The sequence below is a fragment of the Loxodonta africana genome, chromosome 12 (assembly GCF_030014295.1).
Source record: "Loxodonta africana isolate mLoxAfr1 chromosome 12, mLoxAfr1.hap2, whole genome shotgun sequence".
Taxonomy (NCBI): domain Eukaryota; kingdom Metazoa; phylum Chordata; class Mammalia; order Proboscidea; family Elephantidae; genus Loxodonta; species Loxodonta africana.
The window spans coordinates 93,055,360-93,083,017 of NC_087353.1; the positions used below are offsets into that span (position 1 = coordinate 93,055,360).

General features: G+C 52.5%; 1 protein-coding gene across 6 annotated transcripts in view; it reads right to left on the minus strand.

The window, feature by feature from the left end:
* Window positions 1–2,417: 2,417 nt before the first annotated feature.
* IQCE (IQ motif containing E) overlaps window positions 2,418–27,658 on the minus strand; it is a 75,957-nt gene continuing 50,716 nt past the window's right edge. Inside the window, exons 14-21 of one of the 6 annotated variants that reach the window (XM_064295973.1) lie at window positions 22,824–23,006; window positions 20,147–20,170; window positions 16,248–16,358; window positions 15,566–15,640; window positions 15,356–15,471; window positions 13,705–13,808; window positions 13,206–13,295; window positions 2,418–9,023 (exon numbers count right to left, since the gene is read on the minus strand). In XM_064295973.1, the coding sequence (XP_064152043.1) occupies window positions 8,899–9,023; window positions 13,206–13,295; window positions 13,705–13,808; window positions 15,356–15,471; window positions 15,566–15,640; window positions 16,248–16,358; window positions 20,147–20,170; window positions 22,824–23,006 (828 nt within the window). In that variant the 3' untranslated portion in view covers window positions 2,418–8,898. The remainder of the gene's footprint in view (window positions 9,024–13,205; window positions 13,296–13,704; window positions 13,809–15,355; window positions 15,472–15,565; window positions 15,641–16,247; window positions 16,359–20,146; window positions 20,171–22,823; window positions 23,007–27,658) is intronic. The other 5 variants (XM_064295972.1, XM_064295971.1, XM_064295968.1 and 2 more) reach the window with 5 other exon arrangements.

Sequence of the window (27,658 nt, forward strand, 5' to 3'; positions counted from 1 at the left end):
GAGCCAATTCCGATTTACAGTGACCCTATAGGACAGAGTAGAACGGCCCCATAGGGTTTGCAAGGCTGTAAATCTTTACAGAAGCCGATTGCCACGTCTTTCGCTCTCCTGCAGAGTGGCTGGTGGGTTCAAACTGCCGACCTTTCCATTAGCAGCCAAGCACTTAAGCATTGGTGCCACCAGGGCTCCTTCTAAGTTGTGTGGATTTCTGTTGTTTTGGGAGTTCTGATACTCCAGCAAGGAGCCCTGGTAGCACCATATTTAAGTGCTCGGCTCCTAACCACAAGGTCAGCGTTTCAAACCCACTTAGTGGCTCCTCAGGAGAAAGACCTGGCCATCTGCTCCTGTAAAGGTTATACCCTAGAAAACCCTATGGGGCAGTTCTACTCTGTCACGTGGGGTTGCTATGAGTAGGAATCAACTGGACGGCACCGAACAATACTCCAGCCAAACCTAATCCTAACTAATGCAACAATGGGGAGGAGGGCTCTATGGGATGAGCAGTGCTCACTGAGGTCACCCAACAGAATTGCTAAAAACGAGTGAGAAAGAAATTTAACTCAGAGATAGTAGTTACTCCAGGTGTAGAACCTCGCATTTGCAGGTATTGGGAATCACTGTGAATCAGTGCTTTAAAAACCACTTAAAAAACACAGTTAATGGTTACCTTGTGGAAATCTGAATATACACACATAGGGCACCCAGTACCACCACAAACTGTCCCAATGTCAGCAAACTGGTACTCGGGGTTTGGGAGAAAAATTTCCAAGGGCGGTGTATCTCATACAGACTTCCAGTGGCTGAAGGAACCTCTAACAGGTTAGATGGACGTCAAGATGGCGCGCGGGGAGACGGTGCTAGATTGTTCAAAATGAGGCCACAGAGACACTGCAGGAGATGCCCTTGAGTTCATGAAATGGAAGAATGGAAGAAGGCAGTACTTCTAAATTAACTTGTTATGCGTGATTGAAAATACGTTTGTATAACCAAATCAATAAATTGATTATTAACGAGCTGGTGTTTGACAGTTGCATCCAAAACTGTAAAAAGTTCATATTTTCAAGTTGGCCAGACACGTTTTCTTTTTGGCTCTTTTTTTTGGGAGGACGGAGGAGCCTCTTACAGCTTAAGACAGTCTGAGTTTTGAGTGAGTGTGTGAATGTGCATGGTGTGGTTATAGTGTGTATGGTGTGTGTATGTGTGTGTATAATGCATGTGGTATATGTGGTGTGTGTGTATGGTGTGGTGTGTGGTTGCAGTATGTGTGGTGTGGTTGTGGTGTGTGTGGTATGGTTATAGTGTGTGGTACAGTGTGAGGTGTGTATGGTGTAGTGTGTGGTTATGGTATGTGTGGTGTAGTTATAGCATGTGTGGCCTTGGTGTGGTTGTGGTGTGGGGGTGTGTGCTGTGGTTGTGCAGGTGGTATATGTGGTGTGTGTGTGTGTGGTGTGGTATGGTGGGGTTGTGGTGTGTGTGTGGTGTGGTATGGTGGGGTTGTGGGTGAGTACGGTGTGTGTGTGGGTATGGTGCGGTACGGTTGTGGTGCATGTGGTGTGTGGTGCAGTATGGTGTGATTGTGGTTTCCATGGTGTGTGTGGTTGTGGTGTGGTGTGTAGTATGTGTATGGTATGTGGTGTGGTTGTGGTGGGTGTGTGGGATGTGGTGTGGCGTGGTTGTGGTGTGTGTGTGGTGTGACGGGCCACAGCCCCCAGGGTGTTCACAGGACAGCACTGGCCCTAGGCCATTAGCGGAGAGGGGAACCTGTTTCTCACTCACACTCTGGGCCTAACAGCAGCGTAGGAGGAGCTGGGGCCAGGATGTTCACACAGTTTCTATCTTCCCAGGGGACGGGAGGAAGCCCTTATTCAAGCGTCTCGCCAGGATCTGGGGGCCTCTCATCCAGTCGCTATACACACACAGTTTGTTACACATACATATGTAAAATCACCTATAAAGTAAGATATTCAGAAGTACAGTCATGCGCCAGGTAATGTCCATTTGAGCAATGTCCAGCCGCGTATACGCCATGATCCCATAAGGTTGTTTTGTTTGTTTTTTGAATAAGGGAAAGCAGACCTCTTTTGTTTATTATTTCCCCCTAATGGTGTTAAAGACCCCAAACCCCCGAGAGTGAACGAGCAGTGGGGCTCCAGGGCACATCCCAATCCCCCGCAGCACCTCCTCCTCCTGACTTCATTCACCAGCCAGCAGCTGTACAACCACTCACTCCCAGCTCAGGGCAGCGCCTGCTGCGGCTGCTTCACTCCTGCAATACCGGCAGGTGTGCCAGGCGGGCTGGGGTGCTAGCGGGCTACTGGCTTCGGGTGGCAGTGGTAGCAGCTGCCCATGATCAGGAACCAGCCGTACCAACAGGGTGGCAGCAGCCAGGGTCAGCATTGTCAGCTGCACCTGCTGCCCACCCAGTCCCTGAGGCCACATCTCCCCCTTGTGCCCAGATGTGCGCAAAGTCCCCATCCAGCTGCCAGTACAGCCCCCGCCCAGCCAGAAGCCGCACACCAGGCAAGGCCACCTCCTGTATCCAGTGGATACAGCTTTCAGGCTTTGTCTGGTGGGTAGGTGGCAGCGGGGGCTGCCGGGCCAGGCCACTCCTGCTCTTCAGGTGGGTGGAGCAGCGGGTGGGGCTGGGCAACCCAGGGACTGACTGTATATAATATGGTGTTCCCACAACATCCAAATCGAATAAGGTACTATTTCAGACTGTATCGTGGACATTAAGTGACACATGGCTATAATGCCTTTTTCCATGGTATCCTTCTGGATCAGGCTGGGCCCTACTTCTACTCGAATTCCTGAAAGCAGCTTACATCAGAGGCAGGAACAGGAGAGGGTCCTGCCTCTGTGTGTGCATGCATGATACAGATATCTTAAATGTAAAGATACAATAATTCAGGCTCTCCGTCTGTTGGGGTGGAGGTCCGTGGCTGCACCTTAACTCTCTGCTCTCTTATTGTGGTGGAGCTGAAACGCTTCCACCCTAGGCTGCCTCCCTTTCCGGTCCAGGCTGTGGCCCACAGGGTTCACTTCCCCTGCTCTCTACCCTTGGACCCCTCTCGAGGCATGAAGTTTCCCCGAGTCAACCACTTCCTGCAGGTCCCAGGGGTGACGGGTTACGGAGACTGACTCAGAAACGTCACAGTCAACTCATGAGTGATCGCAGGGCTTCCAGCAAACCCCACCAACATTGAAGGTCTGGGGCAGGCAGCCTCTGGGAGTGAAGCATCAGTACTGGAAAGCAAAACCCCAGAATCAAGGGCTTGTTTTTTTTATCACTGCCATATGTGTTGGTTGATGCCTAAGTAAACTGTTCCCTCCCTGTTCTTAGAACAAAAATTCAGTAGGATTTGGAGAAAGACCCCTCACACATGCGCGTTTCGTCTCTCAGCGCTCTCAACCTCATTCATGCAAAGGGAGAGAAACTCAGTGAGACACCGAGGGGCCACCAGACACCCAGCGTGCACACGGGACCCCTTCCCTCCTGAGGCTCTGGTGCCCGAGCCAGCCGCGCCCGTGGCCAGGTGCCAGCAGCCCAGAAGCGGATCCACAGACTCTCTGGGTCACGTACCTGGAGTGACTGAGAGTGAGCTATTTGGGTGGCAATGAGACAGATGCTGTGGAACGGCTTTTATTTACAAGGGCCAGTAATGAGCAGCACAGTGAAAACTCCCTCCCTCCAATAAGGTCACAGACAGTCTGTGTGAGGTTCGCGGGATTCTAAAAGAAAACGCACAGGACCAGGGGCCCGCTCCTTCCTCTCTTGAGCCACTCCCGTGGTTTTACAGGTCAGCGTTCAGACTTCCCTGCTTTCACTTTCCAGGGGGGTGCCACACAGGGACGACGCTGGCAGGAACAGCCCGACCCGGACAGCCAGGCAGTGGGAACCTTGAACTTGCTGGTCCTGCACACACCCAGTGCTCTGTTTCTTCTCAGAGAGACTCTGTGCCAGCGGGGCCCCACGAGAGCAGACAGCGCTTCCACAGAGCAAGGTGGGTCTGCCGTGAGTGGGTTCTCACTCAGATGGTGACGGTTATGGGCTTTCTACAGGGGTCTTTTTTTTTTTTTTTGGTGGAATATACATAACCACAACATTTCTACATGTGCAATTCACTGCCACTGGTTACATACCTCACATTATGTCACCATTTTCACTATCTCTACCCATATCATTTCATCACCATTAATCTAGGCTCTCTGACCCTTAAAGTTCTCATCTGTGTTTTAGGTTAACTATTGTAAGTTTGAATTCTTACAGAAACTTCTTTCTAAGAGTGTAATGCTTAAGGCAAGCATTAACTGGGCTAAATAGTTCAACGATGGCTTCATGGGAGTTTTGGTTTAAGGTTTAATGGTTATTTCTGGGAATTAGAATTAGATCCCAGTCTCCATACCAGTTTGAGATTCTGTTCCTGATTTTCCTCTTTTGATCAAGATGCACCTATTGGGTCTTTGATCAAAATGTTCAGTCATGGTAGCCGGGCACCATCCAGTTCTCATGGAAAAGGAGGCAATAGTTCATGGAGGCAATTAGACCTGTGGCCCATTTCCTTCTCTGATGCCTGGATCTCCTTCCTCAGCTGTCTCAGATGAATAGATATCAACCGTTGTATCATGGATGGCCGCTCATAAACTTTTAGGAGGTCTCTTTATTTCTTCAAAAGTGAGCCCAGCCCTGGCAGGTGGAGCAATGGGGCCTACCTCTCCTAAATTAATGGATCTTCTGTGGAGGAGGTCTGTGGTCCAGCCTAGGAGCCAGCAGCACAGCCGTCGCCCCTTCTCAGAAGAGACGTGTGTCAGACAGAGTGCAGAAAGCAGGCACCGGGACTGTCTACCCACTTAGAGAGCCCTCCTGCCCAAGATGAACCAACAAACAGCCCAAAAGGAGGGCAAGAATGGTTGCACAACTCTAAGAATGGTATCAGTACCACTGAATTGTACATGCAGAAATTGCTGAATTGGTGTATGTTCTGCTCTGTATATTCTCAACAACAACAAATAAAATTATTTAAAAAAGAAGGCCTGACAAACAGAAATACACCAATACGCCTTTCTGCTCACACACCAGGCCTGGGCTGAGTGTCACCTGGGAGGATGGGGTGCACACCAGTGCCCTTCGCCACAGGGAGGACAGGGGTGAACCAGTCAGGACAGGCTCCTCAGACCCTCAGCTCCCATCCCCCACAGGAACCACGGGAGCCTCCTTCAATGCCCACCCTTTCTCTGGGACCACACCCCACGCAGACACTCCCTAGTCTGTTGAAAACAGCATGCTACTAAGCTAGCCCACCTCCCTCACCACCCTAACGATGCCTGGTGGCCTCGTCACAGCCTCCTCTCTAGTTCCCTGAGCGAGTGGCCTGCCTAGCCCCTCCTGTGCCTGCCCCTTCTCGCACCTTCTCCTCAGTCCCTCGTCAGGTGGAGGAAGGTGAGCAGGTGGTCCCCATGGCCACGGCTCTGCTCAGACGTGTGTGACTGCCTGGCACTACACAAGAATGACAGGTGGTCCACCCTGGCTGAACCTGGGGCACCCTCTTCCCCAGCCTTGGTGACGGGAACAGGGTCCAACAGTAGCCCAGCAGGCGTGGTGTCCCAGTGACAGTCTGTGTCTCCATGTACCTCAGGGTTTCTGTGTGACGAAGCAGTCAGGGCAGGGGCAGCGGCTTCCGCAGGCATGAGGCCAGAGAAGAGGCCTCCAGTTCTGCCCTCTGCTGGTCACAGGTGTCCTTGCAGCTGGACTACCCACATGCCTCTGAGAGCACTAGTTTGGTCACTGCTCTGAGTTCATGGTGATGCGGAGGTGTTGCCCTGGAAACCAGCACAAAGTGGCTGTGACCTCCACACACCTGGGTGGGTCCATGCCTGGGCCTGCACTGGCGCCGATCGCCTGGGTGAGACCCCTTTCTCCTGGACTCTCCATTCTTCTCCCATTCTCATTCCCTGCCTGTGGCTCCAGAGGGCTCCTGGGAGGGGTGGGCCCCTTGTGAGCGGGCACAGGGTCTGAAGTCCTGTTCCTTGGAGCCGCTGAGGGAGGAAGAGGGCAGAGCTATCCTCCTCTCCAGCTGAGTTTCCTCTGGCCGCTCCCTCTGCCAGTGGTCCTGTGCGCAGCTGATGCAGGACTCAAAGTTAGTGCCAGGACCACCCTGCCACCGCTCCTCATGGGACACGGCATTTTCTCGTCAGACAGAGCCATGGTGGTTACCTGGGGAAACCCCAGAGCGGCTGGCAGGGGGTCCACATGGAGCACCAGGACATCCAAAGACGAGGTGAGGACCCACAGTGGAGGCATCATTTTCTGAGGTAACCTCGAGACTGCATAGGCGCTTCTAATGGAGAAATCTACATATTCATGGTTTCAGGGCCTTTTCTTGGGGAAAAAGCCCTCAGGCTGACCTGGTTTTCTCCTCAGATCTGCCCGTTGTCCAGGTGCCTGCAAGTCACAGTGCACAAGGACACATGGCCCCGTCTGCCACTCAGGAAGGGACCCAGCTCTGTGACGGAGCATCAGGAAGGGACCAAGGCCTGGGACAGAAGATCAGGAATGGGTCCAAGACCTTGAAACAGGGCGTCGGGAATGAAATGGGGCCCATGATGGGGCATCCTGCAGCTGGGCCAGGTGCTAGCCACGCTCCTGTTGCCCAGTACACTCTCTCTACACGCTCTCCTGGAACAGAGCCTGCCTGGCTCCCTGAGGGCAACTGAGTCTCCCTTGAGGCTCACAACCCAGACCTTCTGAGGCCACAAGCACCTCGGGGTGAGAAAGTAGCTGCAGAGATGCCTGTATGTAAATGGAGGGGGGGGGTGGCCACAGCACGGGACTGAAGCCCCCCCAAGGAAAGTGTGAGGCTGGTGGCTGGGCCTTTGCTGTCCTCCTGGAGCTATGCTGGACAGAGTGGCTCCACCAGACTTTGGCTCTAAACTGGGAGGGTGGGCTGGGTGGTCTGGGCCAGAGGAAGAGACTGCGGAGGGGCAGCACTTGCTCCCTCTTCAATTCCCTGGGCGAGTGATCATTCAGGTCAGTGATGAGAAAGAAAAATGAAAACCGATCTGGCAGACCACAGAACAAACATACAGAAACACTGGACAAGCCAGGCCCCTGGCTGGATTTTTTAGCCAGTTATAAATTGGAGCCTGGGTCGCTACGAGTCGGAATCGACTCGATGGCACTGGGTGTGTTTATGTGGGGATGGCAGAGGGCTGAAGATGGCTGTGGTGACCTGTGCCTTCTGAGCCCTGCCTGATGCTACGCGGTGTGCAGGGCTGGGGTGGGGGGTCCCCACACTCCCATCAGGGAGAAGGGAGTAGAAGTCTCCCTGCCCCCACCAACAAGGCCCTGCTGCTGGTACAGTCAGAAGCCTTCCCACACTGTGGAGGAGGCCCCTTGAGTTTCCAAAAAAGGACTGGCCTAGGCCTGCCCTCCCTGCCCCTCAGGTTCAATGTCAGGATGCTGATGAGGGGCTGGGTGTCCTGTTTGCGGGGGTAGGACCCGGGATGAAACTATCGCCAGTGGGCAAAACTCTTGGAGAGCTGTCCACTCAGTCTCAGGGAGAACTTTCTAATATCAGATCTCTCCTAAGACTGGATAGACTGCCCACCTGGCAGAGGAGTTCTTGGGTCCTGGGGTCCAGCCAAGGCACGTCAGGCCAAGTGGATTCCGTAGGAGAGATTCACTCCCCCAGACTTGGGGGTATGTGGGTCTGAATGCCCTCTGGAATCCTACCCAAGCCTGGGGTCACTCACAGTGACCCACCGGTAAGGGCCAAACTCAAGAACAAACCAAGGACTAAGCCAGAGAGTTTCCAGAAGGAACTCTCTGCCAAGCACAGCAAGCTGCTGGCCCCTGAGGGAATTCGACAGGCCCCTCTTCAGCAATGTGCACCCCACAAGGGGGCACAGACACTACGGTGGGGGGACTGTCCCTGGAAGCCAGGACACTGGTCACCACGGCTGCGAGTACTTGGCTTCTGTGTCGAATGGCCAGGCCGGCCTCCTCAGCCCTCCCCCTGCCCCTTCCCCTCCTCGGTGTGACCACGCAGTAAAAGCACCCACGACCAGGCTGTGGGAAGCAGCTCTTTCTGCTGCATTTTTCAAAACCAAATCTGCTTCTGTGGTTTTAACCTGGTGGTGTTTTTGTCTTACTCTAACCCCTGAAAGAATTCCACCCCAACTCCTCCCTGAGGAGCAGTGGTCCCTGGGAGTAGTGCCCAGTGGGGGTGGAAGCAGGAAGCATCAGGACACTGGTCCTTTCAGTGGCTCACTAGCTTCTGCAGGGCTGCGATGGCCTGTGGGGCCGAGGGGGCCACCACCCTTCCCCAGGGGTGGCCTGTAGTGGCTGCGCTGTAGGGCTAAGGGGGACGCCACCCTCCCCTGGGTATCCAGCCTCATCTGACTCTCCTGAAAGGTGCAGCACGGGGACTCAGGTCTGACCCACTGCGTCCAGACCAGAGCAAACGCTGCTGGAGGTGACGTCAAGGATGACGAGTGGTGGTGACTTGCCATGCATCTGGGTCCACGGCAGCTCATGACAGGCTGGATGGGCCTGCGTCTCTGCAGGGCTCCTGTCCACCACCCCTCTAGGGCACCTGTGTCTGTCTGGCACAAAACTCACAACCCTGACTGCAGACCCAGGTGAGGAGATGGTACCCCCACCTGCTTCCCAAAGAAGGCAACGAAGGCATCTGGGACTCCCCCAACCAACAAACAAACACGCACATGAAGGAGCAGTGCCAGAGCCGGGGTAGAGGTGTTCAGTAGGTATTGCTGTTTTCTAACAAGGTAAATTATTTCTCCAATTTTGGTTACTATGTTCTCTAGAATGTGCTTTGTCCTTTCAGCCCTAACCTTACGCCAAAGGAGCCCCCGTGGTGTAGGGATGGCGGTCAGGGCCTAGGACGCAGAGCTCTTCTTCCCGGGCAGGGACGGGGAGATGACGACGTCATCAGAGTCATCCGAATGCACTTCGTCCACGGGGGGCGGCTCCTCAGGCTGGGACCCAGAGAGCTTGGGCTCCACTGGAACCAACAGAGAGAAGGGTGCATCAGAAACACCACCTCCACAGGTGGGGGGCCGGGTCTGGGGCTCTTCAGCTTCACCCAAGCCTCTCTCCCGCTGTGGACACTCCTATGACAGAGCACCAAGGGTGGGAAGACTCAGCTCCACCTGCTGCTCACCAGAAGGCCATCTCACTATCTACAGCCACACCCTCCTCCATCTCCAAACGCAGCCTGGAATATTCTGGCCATTCCCCCAAATCAAAACACCCGCACATGGTGAGGACGTGCCGGCATGAGGCAGCCCGTCTGCACTGCGGGCCCGGAGTTTGGTTCTCAGAGCGGAGTCCCAGGGCACCTAGAAGCACTGGTTTGCTTGCTGGAAAACACCGCCTCCTGACTGCTGCCTGGCTTGGGTGAGGAAGGGTGATGTGGGAGGTGGCACCAAAGGCCACCATGAGCTTTCAGAATGTTCTGCCATTCCCCCATTTTCTACCTGGTTCTTCATCACATCTACATTTTTCCAATCCTTTCATCTACCCTGGGAGGCCCTGGTGGCACAAATGGTTAAGCGTTTGATTACTAGCTGAGAGACTGGCGGTTCAAACCCATCTGGAGGCGCCTCAGAAGACAGGCTTGGTAATCTGCTTCTGAAAGATCACAGCCTTGAAAACCTTATCAAGCAGCTCTACTCTGCACACATAGGGTCTCCATGAGTTGGAATCAACTCCACGGAGCTAACAACAATCTACCCTGTGGAGGGAGGGCAATGGCAGGCCCCTGGGCTGGCGGCGGTGAGGCCAGCAGCCGCTGGCCCCTGGGCTTGGGGAGGGGAGCTCTCTCGCCAGAGGCAGAGGAAAGGCCTCCCGTTAACCACCTCGCAAAAGTCCAAGAAGCACTGCTGATGTGAGATAAAAGGGGAAGGAAATTACAGCTCGGCTATGCTTCAGACACCTGTGTGTCAGCGTTTTTTCTGCCACTTTTAAGGAAATTAATATTAGAGTCTTGTGAGATTAAAAACTTCTTTTTTTCTTCTAAGAGCACTTTTCCAGCCAGACCAAAGGCTGCCTGACTCACTCCTCACAAAGACACGTTCCCCCAGCAGAGGGGCAGCAGCAGAGCGGTACCTGTATGCACACCTGCCCACGCTGCTGGTGGGGCTGTAGTCACAGGAGGAATCGGCCACTCTGAGATGGTTTACAGTCAACAGAGGAGACAGGGCGGTGTAGGCAAACACTTCAGCCCTGATCAGACCTAGCTGACGAGGAGTCTAATGATTGCTAAGGCTGGCCTGGGAGAATCAGCATGGCTCTGGGTTATGAAGCACAGTTTGAAGCCTCTGGGGCACTAGCACTATAGGACAGTCCCCGGGATGCCTGTGGGCGCTATAGGATGGTCCTCCGGGTTTCCACTTCGGTAAACTGTGGTGAAATGAGTTCCTTCACGTGACTTTTTGTCTTGGTTCTTTGGAAAAACAGCTTGAGAATTTTCCCCTCAAGCTCTGAGGGTTACCTGTGCTCTAGTTTTCTACCCCAGAGGGTTTACTTTTGTCCACGTTGATTGACATTTCCTGGGTAAGCTGTAAACAACTTGGTTTTGATACTTTTTGCCTGGCACTGGGTTGCAGCCTGCCTGTGATTGGTATGCTCTTTGCAGGAATTGGTCAATATACTATGCAAATGAAGTGACGATGTCGTTAGGTGCCTTCGAGTCGGTTCCGACTCATAGTGACCCTATGCACAACAGAACGAAACATTGCCTGGTCCTGAGCCACCCTCACAACCGTTGTTATGCTTGAGCTCATTGTTGCAGCCACTGTGTCAATCCACCTCGTTGAGGGTCTTCCTCTTTTCTGCTGACCCTGTACTCTGCCAAGCATGATGTCCTTCTCCAGGGACTGATCCCTCCTGACAACATGTCCAAAGCATGTAAGATGCAGTCTCTCCATCCTTGCCTCTAAGGAGCATTCTGGCTGTACTTCTAAGAGGTGACTATAGACTATGCAAATGAAGTGCCTATGGCCTACTGAGAGGGGATTGGTCAGTTTAAGGCCCTGGTGAGAGGGCTATGCCTTGAAATTGACCAGGAGTTTGCTAATATGTGCAGCCAACCCCACAAAGGTTAGCGAACAGGAAGAGAAGGAAGAAAACAGAGGAGAAAAGGCAAGAGACACAGGAAGAGAACAAGCCGAGATAGGAGGCGAGGAACCTCCTAAAAGAGCTGTACCACAGCTCGAGAGCTCTAACACTGAAGACAGCAAGAGGCCTGCAAGGGGCCCTGCAGCAGAGCTGGTGGTGACAGGCCCAGAAGGGACCTTCTAGCAGAGTCAGTGGTGACGATGGAAACCTGCTGCTAGAAGTGCAGCTAAGAGAGCTGAACAAAACTGCTCCATTGGCCATGAGCTGGATTAGACAGCAGTGGACAGGCTGATGGCAAGGAGGCCAAAAGCAGAGAGGCCTGTCCTGAGGGGGCCAAGAGGAGGCCTGTCCTGGGGGCTGAGGGGGGGGCCTGTCCTGAGGAGGCTGAGGTGGTGGGGGGGCTTGTCCTGAGGGGGCTGAGAGAGAGGGCCTGTCCTCAGGAGGCTGAGAGGGAGTGCCTGTCCTGAAGGGCCTGAGAGGGGGACCTGTCCTCAGGAGACTGACAGAGAGAGCCTGTCCTGAGGCGGCTGAGAGGGGGACCTGTCCTCAGGAGACTGACAGGGAGAGCCTGTCCTGAAGGGCCTGAGAGGGGGACCTGTCCTCAGGAGACTGACAGGGAGAGCCTGTCCTGAGGCGGCTGAGAGGGAGAGCCTGTCCTGAGGGGGCTGAGAGGGGGGCCTGTCCTCAGGGGGCTGAGAGGGAGAGCTTGTCCTGAGGAGGCTGCGGGGGTGGGGGGGTCTGTCCTGAGGGGGCTGAGAGGGAGAGCCTGTCCTGAGCGGCCTGAGAGGGGGACCTGTCCTCAGAAGGCTGAGAGGGAGAGCCTGTCTTGAGGGGGCTGAGAGGTGGGCCTGAACTCAGGGGGCTGAGAGGGAGAGCCTGTCCTCAGGGGGCTGAGAGGGGGACCTGTCCTCAGGGGGCTGAGAGGGAGAGCCTGTCCTCAGGGGGCTGAGAGGGAGGGCCTGTCCTCAGGGGGCTGAGAGGAAGAGCCTGTCCTGAGGGGGCTGAGAGGGAGAACCTGTCCTGAGGGGGCTGAGAGGGGGGGCCTGTCCTCAGGGGGCTGAGAGGGAGGGCCTGTCCTGAGGGGGTTGAGAGGGGGACCTGTCCTGAGGAGGCTGCGGGTGGGGGGGCCTGTCCTGAGGGGGCTGAGAGGGAGAGCCTGTCCTGAGGGGGCTGAGAGGGAGAGCCTGTCCTGAGGGGGCTGAGAAGGAGGGCCTGTCCTCAGGGGGCTGAGAGGGGGGCCTGTCCTCAGGGGGCTGAGAGGGGGACCTGTCCTCAGGGGGCTGAGAGGGGGCCTGCATGGCTAAGAAGAGGCATGCATGCCAGAGAGAAGGGCTTACTTGCTTGCATGGCCAAGAGGAGCAGAAAGAGCTATCCTGCACTGAAGAAGGGAGGGATATGCTCTCTAGTTCAGGGAGCCTTCCAGATTTTTCCTACATGCTTCCTGATCCTGATCCTGATCCGGAGCTGCAGCCTGTTGGTCCTGATCAGGAGTTGTACTCTGTTGCTTCCTTAATAAACCATTAACTGTACGTATGATCTGTGAGCTCTGTGTGGTCGCTGCAATGGATTATGGAACCCAGCAGAGAAGTGGAATGCCATGAGAGGGATGGCTGAAGTGGAATTGGTAAAAGGGTTGGAGAGAGGAGGTATGTCTGACATCTACCTCACAGGAACCAGCCTTGTGCTGATGCTGATTCTCACTGTCTCCCATGAAGTCAAGCAAGGTTTGGTGCCGCAGCAATATAATGGCATCCTCACATCTTCCTTTAAATCCCTGTACTGCCTGTCCTTCACTGAATTTGAAACTGGAGGTTTTGGAAAGAATATCAAAGCTCGTGCTGACAAAGCTAGAAGAATCGACTGAAACAGATGAAATGCAATTTCAAACACGGGGATTTCAGATCAGGTCTGGTGTAAAATTGTTGGCTCATGTAGGACATTCTCCAAGACATAGCCCCTGACAGCTCAGTGACCTGGGAAGGAAGGGGCAGCTCCTAACAAGGAAAGAAATGCCTGGCCGAGGGCGGCTATCCTCCCTGCCTCCCCTGCCAGGTGGTGCACCTACCTACTGCGGGCTCCCCCGGCGTCAGGGCCTCCTCCTCGGCTGCAGACTCCTCCACAGTCTCCCCAGTGCTGGCCTCGCTGTCATCCTGAACTACAAAGACAGGTGAGTCAGAGCACAGATCTACACAAAGGCGTGCTGACAACGGGTAGGATGTGCACACTCATCTGTCGTTCTTGCCCTAGGATGTTTCTGGTTTAGAAAAGCAGCTTCCTTTTGTGGTTTTCCTTTATATTAAGCACTACTCCATACCCTTACCTGTCTCTGATTCTATCTTTAAGACCAAAGAACTCAGCATAGGAAAGTCCTTCACTGGAAACATGCCCACGCGAGACGAGCCTGATAGCTCAGCACCTGGTCAAGGTGTCTCCTCGGCTTGAGGCGACAGCTGCAGGAGGGACGACTCACTCTCGTGTCCTCACACAGCCCCACACTCCCTGAAGGTGGCAGCTCACAACTTAACATGCAGTGGGCCAGCCTCAAGGAAGTGAGGTAGAATTACCAGGAGAGGCTGCGAGGGAGGGCGGGGAGGAGGCGTCCCTGTTCACTGTAGACGCAGATGTCTTCTTAGCAGAAGCTTCGGTGGCTGTCCTTTGACCAGGAGCACTAGAAAAGAGAGACAAGCTCCAGCTGACTCTGGCTTTAAGGAATGTGAACACGGGTCTGACGCCTACACTAGGTGCTATGGATTGAATTGTGTTGCTCAAAAATATGTGTTGTGAATCCAATCCCTATACCTATGGTTATAATTCCATTTGGGAATGGGTTTTCTTTGTCATGCTAATGAGGCGGTAAAGGGTGTGTCTTAGATTAATCGCTTTTGAGATACAAAAGAGATTAAACAAGCAAGGAAGCAGAGCAGAGATGGGGAAGGATAGACGCCATGACACAAGAAGATCACCAAGGAGCCCAGGTACAGAAGAGACAAGACCTTCCCACAGAGCCGACAGAGAGAGGGCCTTCCCCTGAAGCCAGCACCCTGAGTTCGGATATCTAGCCTCCTAAGTGTGAGAAAAAAAATTTGTTTGTTAAAGCCACCCACTTGTGGTATTGGTTATAGCAACACTAGGTAACTAAGATACTGGGGTAACACCAACGTGCTGGGAGGTGGCTGTCCAGGCAGCCTTGGAGTTCAATGACCCAGAATACCAGGATCCCAGCTGGAGAGCTCAGAAAGGCCCTGTCAGCCTGCAGTGGACCTAGGAACTTGCTGGCTGGGGCATCTCCCCTTCCTGCTCTGTCTCTCAGGGCCCAGTGGCTCTGGGCAGGGCTTGGGTGCTGACTTCCCTTGCAGGGCCAGCTGCCCCATCCCGAGTAGACACAGTCACAAGACATACAGCAGCTTCCCCTCCAGCAATGGCTAACTACCAGGGTGGGAGCCCTGGCCTGGGGTGAGGATTAAGACTGTCCCGGTGACAGGGGCTCCGACAGTGGCATCTGGCACTCTTTCTGCAGGGAGGAGCAGCAGACTGAAAAGCTACTGGTGACACTGTTTGCCACGTGGGGTAGGACGGACACGCAGGGCAGGGTGGGGTAGGGCACGGGGACAGGGAGGCCGCTTCCCACCTGAGAACCAGCCCTGGGTCTGGTCTGCTCCTGGGCCTGCAACAGCCCTGCCCTCGTGTTCTGGGAGACACTCTCTGGGCCTCAAAGTAAATCCCACTCTGCCCAAGGCGACCTAAACAAGAGGGTCCTGGCACCTACACAGAAGGCCTGGAGGCTGCCACCTGAAACAAGTGTGCGTTGCTGTAGGGAGCTGCTGGTAACACCCACATCCTGCCGAACACAGATTACATCACACTTCTCTTTAAAAAGGAACGTGTTAACACAGGCAGCCAGCCAGTTACAAGCCAGTGGATACCTGAGCTATATGTCTGAAGAAACAAATCCAGAAACACCTCTTCCCATGGGTCAGAACTGTGGCCCTTTCCGCAGCAACTGGGCAATGGGAACTTTCCCAAAGCCATGGCTTTCACCATGGCTAATGACCCGCTCTCAGTGGCAGGCACCCACGAACTTGCTGCTCACTTGCCCGTCTCCAGGATGGTGCTCGGGTGGCTTTCAGGGTGGCTGGCCTCCTGCATGGCCTCTGCCCCCACGTCCCCTCCTGATGTGGAAGGCAGAACTGTCCTGTGGATGGCTGCCCAACTCACCCTGGCCTGGTCCGCGCCAAGTGTGCCCGGAAGACAGACTGGACCAGCGTGACGGCTTTCTCTAGCTCCGCACTGTCTGGGGTGATGCGTCTCTGACTGCTGGGTGTGGCAGGGTGCTGCAACAACAGTGGAAGGAGGCAGCTCTAAGCCCCGCCCACCACACCCCCTCCAAGGGGCCCAGCTGACACTAATGATGTGGTCAGCACTCACCTGATGGTGGGCTCTGAACTCTAGAGGTTCTTGATGTACGTCTTGTCTTTTGACAGAGGAGGTAGGAGGCCGGGGCTGATATGGAGAGCTTACATGTTTCTGATTTTTTTTAAGCTTCTATCTTAACCAGAAGGTCCCTCGATGGTGCAAACGCTTTGCATTCGGCTGCTAACCTATAGGTTGGCGGTTCAAACCCACCTAGTGGCTCCATGGAAGAGGCCTGGTGATCTGGTGTTAAGATCACGGTCACTGACAACCCTATGGAGCAGTTCTACCCTGTAGCACATGGGGTCACCATGAGCCAGAGTCCACTTGATGGCAATGGGTTTGGTTTTTATGGTTTCCTTAACCACAAGATGGGCATGCTACTTTGTCTCTGGTTCCTCAAAGCCATCCTGCCTCTAAAGCTAAATCAATTGCGGGCCTGAACCTGGGGCAGAACTGCCTTGCTTGATAGTGCTAAGGGATGGTGTGTGAGAAGGGGTGGCACGTGAAGAGGGGTGGTATGCGAGGGGAGGTGGAGTGTGAGAAGAGTGGTGTGTGGGTGGAGTGGCGTGTGAGGCGTACCCCTTGGACCGGCAGAAGCCAAGAGTGAACAATGCCCTGTGCTCTCAGCTGGTAAAGTGCGTGGAAACGAGAAGTGGGGGGGATGTCAGGTCTGAGCCCCGCACCCTGACATTACCTGCAACGGGGGACTTGGCGTGCTGGGAGGTGGGGAACCACAGGCTCTTCTGGCCAGAAGCTGGGCCCGCACAAGGTGTCCCCGGAAAGCTGCCTGAAGTACGACGGCTGCCTGGTGGGAGAGGAGGAGAGAGGAAACAGAGGTGAATTTTCCTGGGAGATGGCAGTTTCAGATGAAAGAAATTTCCAGAGGGAGACATGGTAACAGCAGAGAAAACGACTGCCCTTACTATTGCGCAGTCACAGATGGTGGTACGAGAGCCTTTCTCTCTCTCTCACCCCAAACCTCCTCCGGCCAGGAGCATGCCACTGCTCTGGAGAGAAAAACCCGCAGGTGCCTGATCCCTCAGTAAATGGAAGCTTGGATTATAAATGAATTAACTGTATCCGTTCGATGCAATTCAATTCAGCCGTTAATACCAGTCCATGTTTTACACATAGTTATCTTTTCACGGTGGAAGAGTTTATTCTATCTTCATGTACTTTTAATACATCATTGCTGTTGTTAGGGGCCATCGGATCGATTCTGCCAATTGGTCCATTGTGACAGAGTAGAACTGCCCCATAGGGTTTCCTAAGCGGCAACCTTTATGGAAGCTGATCGCGACATCTTTCTCCTGAGGAGGCACTGGGTGGGTTTGAATCATCAATCTTTTGGTTAGCAGCCAAGTGCTTAGTTGTTGCACCACCAGGGCAGGGTACAGCAGAATCCCTAGAGCTACAGCAAGGGAATTATTTATCCTTGGACCTTAATCCTAAATGATTTTCCTAAGAAATATACATAGATGCTCTAAAACCAAAAACCAAACCCAGCGCCATCGAGTCAATTCCGACTCATAGCAACCCTATAGGACAGAGTAGAACTGCCCGATAGAGTTTCCAAGGAGCGCCTGGCAGATCTGAACTGCCAACCTCTTGGTTAGCAGACGTAGCACTTAAACACTATACTACCAGGGTTAGTTCTGAAATCAGCCTTCTGGGGACAGCACTTTTTTTTTCAAAAGTCAATTTTGAGTGATCCCACTTCTAGCCTTGGTTAGAAATACCACAGCTTGACAAAGGACTTACAACTGACTTAACATTTTAAGAGAACAACAAGCAATCACATCGAGTGCAGATACAATATGAGCTTAGACGTCTAGATGCTTCTATATTAACTACCAAAAAACAACAAAACCAAAAAGCATCTTTGTTTTTTTTTTAAAGACAAGGCAAGGGAAATGTCAGAAACACAGGGTTAAGAAACAAAGCACCACAAAGGAAGGCGAGAGAACATCAGTCAATAAGGACAAAACAACCCACTAAAAACCTGTTGGACGCTTGGACTAACCCAGTAAGGCTACTGCTAGTTATGGGGTGCCTCTCTGCCTCAGCTTGAGAGGTGAGGAGCTGTTGTTGGGTGCTATTGAGTCGATTTTGACTCATAACGACCCCATGTGACAGAGTAGAACTGCCCCATAGGATTTCCTAGGCTGTAATCTTTACAGAAGCAGATCGCCAGGCCTTTTTCCTGAGGAGCCGCTGGGTGAGTTGGGTTGCTAACCTTTTAGTTAGCAGCCAAGCACTTAACCGTTGCACCACGAGGGCTCCTTGGGGGAATGCAAGTTGCTAAAATGATACCAACCAGAGCATGGCAGAGAGGGGAGCTGGTACTCTCGGCAGTACTTCCTGAGTGCTATGTTTAACCCACATGCTGCAGCAATGCTGGAAAGTGCTTTCTCTTTCACACCTTACAATGACCCCAGGAGGGTTAACGCCAACATTCCCATCTAATAAATGAGGGAAGCTGAGTCGCAGTCCGACATCATGCGACTCCTCTGGTGCCTGCAGAGAGGCAGGGACTGGGGCCCAGGCCTGCTGATGCCACGTCCTCTCCACTGCTGTGGGGTGGGATCTCACAGAACACCTCTGGGGGCCACACACTTCGCACACACTGTCACACTGAACCCTCACATGGCTCTCAAAAGCAGGTTACTGTCATTATCTTTACTTCAGAGATGAGAAAACAGAAGCTTCAGGAGGGTACATGTGAAGAGGTAAGGCGGAATATGACAGACAACTGCAGGAACAGAGGCCCAAGGGAGCCTGGTGGAGGTGTGGTTGCCCTGGTGGAGGCGTGATCGCCCAGGTGGAGGCGTGGTCGCCTGGGCGGAGGCGTGGCTTCAGATATGTGCATAGACAGACAGTTATGCTTACAGAGGAGACAAGTAGGTTTGGTAGTGTGGGATGAGGAAGGTCTCCCTCTACTACTTATGGTAAAATACATATAACATAAAAAGTGCCACTTTAACCATCTGAAGGTCAGTGTGAAGTGGGAGTGATTCTAATGTAGCCCATGAACTCGGGTGAGCAGTGAGGGAGGCAGGTAGGGATGGGGGACAAGGCAGAAGGTCAATGTGTCAGAGATCTTGGGGTGGGGAGGGTCTTAGAATTGGTGGCACAGGTGTACAATGGAAGTACCTGGAAGATGGGAGGTGAAGGTCAGAGAGTAGGACATTTGAAATTGCAATTCTGGCCTAGTTAGGAGACGGATATGACCCCAAGTGGACGACTGGGGGTTGGAGGGAGCAGGCCCAGGCCGCAGGAGCCAGGTGTTGTGGTGGCAACTGAGGTGGTGGCTGCCGTGGCTGGGACTGAGAGGAGTGGTACAGGGGGTGCTCTCTAAGGGGCGAGGTGGTACGATGGTTTGGCAGCCAGCAGCCTGCTAACGGAGGGAGGCCTGCGCCATTTGAACGGGGACCTTGGACACTCATGCCCCTCACGGAAACCTGGGACTGTGAGCCTGCCACACGCTGAAGACACGTGTCCAGTGGCTGCCTGACTGTGGACTGGGCACCCCGGGAGGGATCCCTGGAGCCTAGCAGAGAGCCTGGCGACAGCAGGGGCCCAAAACCTCCACGTGAGGTGCCTGAGTGCAGGGCTTGCTCAAGGTTAAAGGGACAGTAATTGACGCAGGCAAGTTAAATCTGGCCACTCAGGCCACACACTCTCCCAGTTCTGGGTGCGTATCAGCATCATCCGTGGTGTCTCCTGGGCCCCCAACCTCAGATACTCCAGTTTAATTGGGAAGACTAGGAAGGGGCTCCCAGCAGAGCTGGGAATAAGAAGGTATCAGAAGCCTCGGAGCCTGTACCCACACCCTTAGAGTTGCGAGACTATGGCCAAATGGAAACAGGGCACCCCACCCACCTCTGTAACCTGGGATTGCAACTGCTACCCAGAAGGAATCCCAAAAGAAGGGGGAAAGTGCTGAGAGGCCATCAAGCCTTTTTAACAAAGATTTTATTTTGTAGCTCCTCACAAAAAAGTGGTCATGTCTTAGCACTGTATCATTCAAGATTCCATTTACTCTCTGCCCTTCATAAAACATCGGTTTGCTCTAACTCATGCTTCCTAACTCCGTTCCCCAGATACCCTCTTCACCAGGCACACCTGTCTCATCTCTCGCTCAGTGAGCTCCTATGCACCCTGCAAAACCCTGCTCAAGGCCACCTCCTTTGCAGACCTCCCTGGCATTGGCATGTGGAACTGGCAGCCCCTGCAGTGCCATGGACACAGCTCTGAGCCACACTCTCCCCCCAAATCACAGCAACTTGTTGACCTGCCTGTCTTAATGTCTCCCTCTGTTGGAGGACCTATCAGACTGCTTGGCACAAGCTGACGATCAGTACAGTGTGTTGAGGGAATGACTGAATAAATGAATTTTGGAAGTATGAAGTCACCCAAATATTTATTTAATGCTAACATTATTCATGTATTTTAAACTTCATGTTGGGCTCTGGTCTGAATTCAGGCAACTAAGTACTTTGTGGCCTCCTCAAATACCCCTCTGTTACTTTATTCCACGTGAGGACACTCTGCGCATTATATTCTGAGACTGGTGAAACAGCCTTTGCTTACCTCATCTAGAACAGCCTCTTTTTTCTGGAATAAAGAAATAAAGTGTGAATTAGCGTAAGAAGGATGAATTTCCCACAGTGTAGTCTTCATTTCTGGGTCTTACCACCATGACACGTCAACAAGGGCTGGAAAAGTACTGTGAGGACACAAAGAACTGCGGCAACAACCACCCCCTTTGCCCATCCCGCCCCTGCCTCCCCCATCTGAGCTCCTATGATGCCCTGCAGGTCCTGGACTCCTGACGTGCCTTGCTGATGGTACCCGAGGAACCAAATCTGTGACGATGACTAGGCCATGGTGACCTCTCTTGCCCTAAGCTAATGGTGTGGTGCGTGTCTGGGCGGCTGGCTGCTCTCGACTGGCCATCCCAGTCACCACTCTGGGAGGCCAGGATGTGCAGGTGCTATGAGGCTGGTGCAGGTCAACACAGGAGAGCATTTCTAATGATGAGCACTGTCCTGACCTGGGTGCCCTCTCTGATTGGGCTGCAGAGTGGCTGGACACCTGGTGGTGATGCCACAAGGGGACACCTGTCTGGAGCCGGGGTCACTGGCTCCCAGGTTGACTGATCGTCAAAGTTACCTGGAGACTAGAAATGGAGAAGGATTAACTGCCTCCCATGAACTACTGCCCCCCTTTACCTTGAGACCTGAAGAACTGGATGGTGCCCAACTACCAGTGCTGAACGTTTCAATCAAGGATTCCATAGAAGAATCCTGATCAAAAAGGGGAAAAGTGAGGAACGACATTTCAAATTCTTACAGAATCCAGTCTCAATCGATCTGCTGAGACTACAGGAACCCCCCAATCTATCGCTCTGAGAAAATCTTCAAACCATGAACTGAAACTGTCCCCTGAAGTCATCTTTAAACTAAACAACTGCTTAGCTAAATTTGTAAAGAATGTCTACCGTGAGCATTGCGCTCTCTTAAAGAATTCTCTCTGTGACATCGAACTGTCAACAGTAACTCTAAAGCACAGACGAGAAGCTTAGGGAGCAGTGAGTCTGAGTCAATGGTGGTGAGACAATACGGGCAGAAATAGTGAGAATGGTGACACGATGTGAAGAATGTAACCAATGTCATTGTGCTATACATGTAGAAACTGATGAATGGGTATATATCCTGCTCTGTATATTTCCACCAAAATTAAAAAAAAAAAAAGATAAAAACTATCATCTGGGGACTTAAAAAAGGTCTCTCGGGCTACCCCAGTAGACTGGATCAGAGTCACCAGAGACGGCCCCAGGAACATGTATTTTCAGAAGCAGACAAAGGCCCAGTCCCTCCCTATGTGAACCTCTGAGATCCAATGTGTATGTGGTGGCCAGTGGCCACACTGGAAGACACAGTCATTAGCCAGCTTCAGTGCAGGCTGAGGGGATGCCCAAGTATGTCACAGCAAAGGGCCGGCCCCTCGACAGAGCAGGGCAAATGGAGCAGCAGGACCAGCTGGGTGTGAAGAGAAGCAAAGGGAAGATACGCCTAATGATAAAAGCAGCAATAAAGACGGTGGCCAAGATGGCATCAGACAGCAGATAAGGATGGATATTGGCGAGGATATTGCTGGGGAACGGAAAGAGCCGAGATATTCAGCACGAGAAGAGTACCAGCTGAAGAATGGCAATGTTCCACGAGTGAGAAAGATAAACAGACGCCACCCTGTCACAGAACCGACTTTCTGAGTTGCCGTGTGTGGTGCGTTAGCTACTGAGGTAGCCGATGTGGAGGCGGTTAATCTCAAGTTTGAGCTGTGGTGTGGAAGTCTGCGGTAGCAGATTAAAAGTCTCTAGGAGTTCAAAGTCTTCCTCAGGTGTCACCCAGTCACCCCAGTTGCCTGTTGTGAATCTGAGAGGACGGGACTGAGGAAGATGACGGAGCATGAGGAGACCCCATTTCTCCTCAGGCAGCCAACCTGTAAACTCGGAGATCTAACTCAGAGTTATTCAGAACTGGGGTCTCTCAGGAGCAGCTGTCAGGGCAGATGCCTCCTATCCCTTGTAAAACAGACTGTGGCCCTGAGCTGCCCCCTCCCCGGGAGCCCCGGAAAGGGGAGCTGTGGGTGACTTCAAATCCTCCATAGCTGTTCTTAAGTATCAAGCTGACCATGGAGTACCCCTCAACCCACTGGTCAACGTTCGGATACCAACAGAGGGGTCAGTGACCCAGAGCGGTCGGGGGGTGAGCCACTGGCTGCCAACATCTCTGCCCTGAAGAGCTAGATTCCCTGTAACTGCCCGGCCTCACCTCTGCCAGCTGCCCCCTTGTGAGCTAACAGATGGCTCCGGGAAGCAGGCCACTCTCTGCTGTCTACCTGGCAATGGAGTCCTGTGCCTTCTTCAGAAACCAGCTCAAAGGTGGACCCATCCCCAAGACCCTTCTCCCCTCCCAGCAGGACCAGGCGTTCCCTGCACTGTGGCCCCAGGTGGTCCTCTTGCTTTCTCTCTCTCTGTCTCTCGCAGTCTCTCAGCACTGACCACCCGGCACTGTGTTCAGGTGGGTGTATACTCTGCCCTACCTCCACCCATGGTCCCTGACATGGAGCTGGCACATGAAAGGTGCTCAGTGATATTGGCTGAATCAATGTGCCAACTGCCGGATGGTTCCAGACAGCAGACTTGCAGTGTAAGATGGTTGCCGGGTGGGGGGGAGTCAATCAAACAGAGCCGGGGTCTCACCTTGTGCCTACATGCCCTCCACTGGGCCTGCAGGACCCTGGCTGCCGCGTCCCGCCGCTCGTCTTCTCTTGTCTCAGCGGAGCAGGCGGAGGGGGGCCGTGAGTGAGCTGCACTGGTGTTGTCCTCAGAGTCCTGCCAGGAGCGGACGCTGGTTGCAGTGGGTGGCCGGAGGTCCTCCTGGGTCTACAGGAAATGCAAGGTGTGAAAGCGTGATAAGCAGAGGCAGGAAGGTCAACAACAGGCAGGGTGGTGAGATATTACTCGGCAGAGAGCAGGCTGTGCTCAGCGGACTTTGTAATTTTGAAGGAAGCTGCTGCACGGCTCAGCCGCGTGGCTCAACGTGCCATCGATGGAAATCTTCAGAAAAACAATGTACACGCTAGTGAACAGGTGTCAGTGGGCTTTTCATTCAACTTTTGACTTCGTCTGGCAGCAATCTCCCAGGTAGGAGAGGGGAGGACAGTATTTGTGACATGTAAAAAATAATTGTTCATATGATTAGAATACATTTTCTAAAATCAGTAAAAACTTTCTATATTATTGTAAGGATTGTCGTCTGACTATTGAGGGTCCTTTTTAGGGGTCTTTTAGTTTAATACTGTATTACAAAAATGGGGTTTCTAGGATTAAACACAATACACTGCTACTTATTATTTATTTGTATTACTGTACTTTAGACGAGGGTTTACAAAACAAACTAGCTTCTCATTAAACAGTTAGTACACATATCGTTTTGTGTCATTGGTTACGAACCCCCAACATGTCAACACTCTCCCCTTCTCAACCTTGGGTTCCTCTTACCAGCTTCCTGTCCCCTCCCAGGGCTTCTCGTTGCTGTCTCTGGGCTGGTGTGCCCCTTCAGTCTCATTTTTAAACACAATATACCTTTAGCTTGGTTTGAAAGAATCGCTGGTGTGACCATCAAATTAACACAGATTTTTCCCATTTATGGGTCCAAATTTATTATCTATAAGAATAATATACATAAAAATATCGAAGACTATTTTTCTCACGTCCCAAAAGGGAGCTCAGTGGAGACACATGTTGTTGGAGACAGACCTCACAGGATAAGAGATATGAGAAGTCCTCAAAAACCCTCCCTCGTGATCGACAAGGGGTACCAGCTGGCTGACCAGTCAGCTGCCGTCTACCTGCTTTGCTGTCTACCCACTTTGGGGAGCCCACCGCTGCCTCCTGCCCAGATCCCCTTTGCTCGCCTGGACCATCTACTCTGTTACCTGAATGAGGGCCTCACTCCTTCCTTCCCTCAGTCCTCACACACTCTCAGACTTTTGCTTTATTACAGCGACATCTGCCAATGTGTGGTCCGGGACAGTTTGATAAAAAATGCAAAATCGGTTACTTAGGAGAAAAAGGAACACTTACTCAAGTAACTCTTGGCAGACAGCTGAAAAACCTTTAAATTCTGATGTGCCTATAAATTCCTTGAGGCAACTATTAGAAACCTGACTCACAGTGCTCCATTTAAACCTACAATTAGTCATTCAGTTACTAGGACTGAGGGCCCTTCCCCTTCCCTGAAGATGGTCTACTCTCCCAATCAATCCCACTCTTCTTTTCCTCTAAAATGGAAATGCCTTCTCAGCAGGAAAAAAAAACCCCAAAGCTAACATACCCTTATTTTAAAATAATTCAGGCAATACTAACATACCCAGAAGAAAGGAAAAAAGCCCTTGTAACCCCACCTACAGAAACAGCCGCATGCTGACAGTCCTTCCAACATTTTTCTAGTATAATTTTTCAAAAACAAAATGAGATCATGCTATATGCTTTTTTTTTTTTTCTGGTTCGGGGGGGAACCTCAAACAACAGGTCCCAGGCATCCTTCCATGTCAGCAAACACAGACCCACATTACCCTTTACCATGGCTGTATACTATTCCATTGACCAGCTGCATCACCATCTATTAATACAGCTCCTATGTGTGGCTGGTCAGCTTACTGCCATTTCTCACCATCACCCATGTCTGGCATCTCTGTCTAGAGTGCTGTTACTTTCTGGGGCTGCGTTTCTAGGTATAGCCCCACTCTTGCAACAAAGAGGGGGAAACCCAGGTTGTCACTGCAGAAACAAAAGCTACAGGGACAGAAACAGCTCCTGTTTTAACCATGCTATTCTTGTCTTCCTACCACCCCTCTGTCAGTTTGTTGTACTGTGGTGGCTTACGTGCTGCTGTGATGCTGGAAGCTATGCCACCGGTATTTCGAAGACCAGCAGGGTCATCCATGGTGGACAGGTTTTAGCAGAGCTTCCAGACTAAGAAAGACTAGGAAGAAAAGCCAGGCGATTGACTTCTGAAAATCAGCCAATATTCACAACAGAATATTGTTCTACACAGTGCTGGAAAATGAGCCCGCTAGGTTGGAAAGCACTCAGAATACACGGTGGCTACAACGATGGACTTGAGCATACCGGTGATCATGAAGATGGTGCAAGACTGGGCAATGTTTTGATCCATTGTGCATGGGGCTGTCATGAGTCATAGCCGACTTGACAGCAACTAATGACATTACCGTCCTTATTTGCTAATAGTTTAATCTATCATTAAACTCCCACAAGTTCTTTCCTTCTGCATATTTTAAACTCCGTAGCAGGTAAATAAAAAGAGGGGAAATAAGGAGAAAAAGCAAAGGGTCTTTTGGCTGAAACCAGTGCCATGTCTGTAGAGAGCTGTCACTGCTGAGACGTGTGTGCAGCTGTGCAGGGCGGGTGCTGACTGGGACGGAGTAAAGCCACGTTTCTCCTTCCTAGGAGAATGTGTTCCTGCCCACTTACAGGAAGACAGAGCCTCAAGGTCATATTAGAAGATGCCAAAATAAAAAACACCGAATGTAATTTTGACACCAAGTACCACCTCCCACGACCTCAGTCAAGAGAAGTGGAGCAACTGCTGAGAAAAAGACGGTAACTGCTGTCAGGTGTCTGTACTGACAAAGCAGCTCTGCATTCAACCGAGTGAGCGGAGGATTTAAATCCAAACGACTGAAATTGCTGCAGAGAAAGTGCAAAACCCGCAGCAGAGGGGCTCAAAGACAGGGGCGACAGGCGGCATCTGCTCCAGACCTTCTCGAATAGGCAGGGCATCGAGGCCCAAGTGGGAGAGCAGGTCTGCACAGCGCTGTCCTCCACCTGGGCCTGTGCCCACCCGTCCTCCACCTGGACCTATGCCCATCAGGCACAGGGAGAAGATCGGTGCTAGGGTGATCCTGACTCTGTCGCCAATCAACACGTTGCTTGGAGACAATGGGACAGACTGTGCTTCTCCTGTTTTGACGGGGTCTACAGGCAACGTGAGTAGGCCAAACAGAGAGGAGTCTTCTATACCTAGGTGATGTGTATTTCCAGCTCTGCTGCCTGTGGAAAACACCGTCCTCCCGAAAGAATATGTGACTTTGCAAGGAAGGTTTTCAAACATGCAGGAACACCTCAAGTCTTGTTGGGTCCCTCTAAGAAGTGCAGGGAGTCAGTCACATGTAGGAAGCCCTGGGGCTGCCATCACCATGGCCCCTGTGAGCAGCCCACTTGTAAAGAGATCGTAATAGCATCTGACGCCTAAAGGAGAAACATGAGCACAGTTCTGTCACATGGATGCCACATTCACTCTGTGGGGCCAGAGTGAGAGTCATGGACAACGCGAGGTATAGCCCGGGAAATCAGCCCACGACAGAAAGAAGGCAGGCATGCAGGGAACAAGGGTCTTGTGGAGAGAATGTCCAGTTCCCTCCACATGGAACAGTGACTCAGCATCTCTCAGGAGATTTGCAGAGCCCCATAGGAAGACACTGACAGGGCCACGTAAGGAACACTGTCTGAGTGGTCAAACCAGCTCTCCAGAAGGGGCTGAGAGGGAAGTGCTCCATCCCCCACTCCTGTCTGCCACAGGCCAGCATGTGCTGGGGAGACCCTGTCTCTCTGGCCTGCTGGCAGCACCACGGCCTACCTCAGTCTGTTTAACTCAACATGTACCTGTTTAACTCAACATGTACCTGTCCAAACCCAGAGCTCAGCTATTCTTCCTCCTGCACCAGAGCTGAAGTTCACACAGTCCGGTGGCTGCTGAGACAAGAAAAAGCCTTAAAACTAAGAATCCAGCTAAATGACCTGGCCTTCGGAGAGAAAAGCCAATCAGGGTTAAAAAAAAACTTAATTTTCAACTCTCAGCAGGCGACTAAATCCCATAGCTTCACTAAGCCCCGTGAACAATCTCAGCTTCTGAAGCAGAAGGTTTCTGAAATGACACAAGCTCGTCGCAGCTGACGTGTGCTGCGTGTAGAGACCTGGGATCCTGGGGGTCTGCAGGCAGTCCTCCGATCTTCAGTGATTAGAATAAGGGTCCCAGAGAAGGGGGGAAGGGAGTGCGAAGACAAAGACGCTGCTGCAGTCAACGCCTCACCCGTCTCTATGGTGGCCCAGCCCAACACTGCTACGTGGCTCACAGTTACACCACGGGCGCCCCTCAGAGCATGCTGTGGCCACACGATTAATGCCCAAGCCATCTGTCCTTGTTTTAATACCTGCCAGATTCTGTAACTCTGTCATACAAAATGCCACCTGGAGAATCCATTCACTGGAGTAAAGGATGAGTGAGGAGGAACTTTCTAGCCCCAGAAGTCACAATGCAGCCAGCGCTGAGCTGACAGACCAGAGGGACACCTCGATCACCCCCTCACAGCCCTGAGAACTGTCCCAGCTAACTTCAGGGGTGTGGAAGGGGGAGAGAGGGCATGCCTGACTAGAGTCCCTTTCCCTTGCTTGGAGGCCCCGCAGAGAGAACCTGCCCTTCACCACAAGAGGCACCTACCACCTGATCAGGT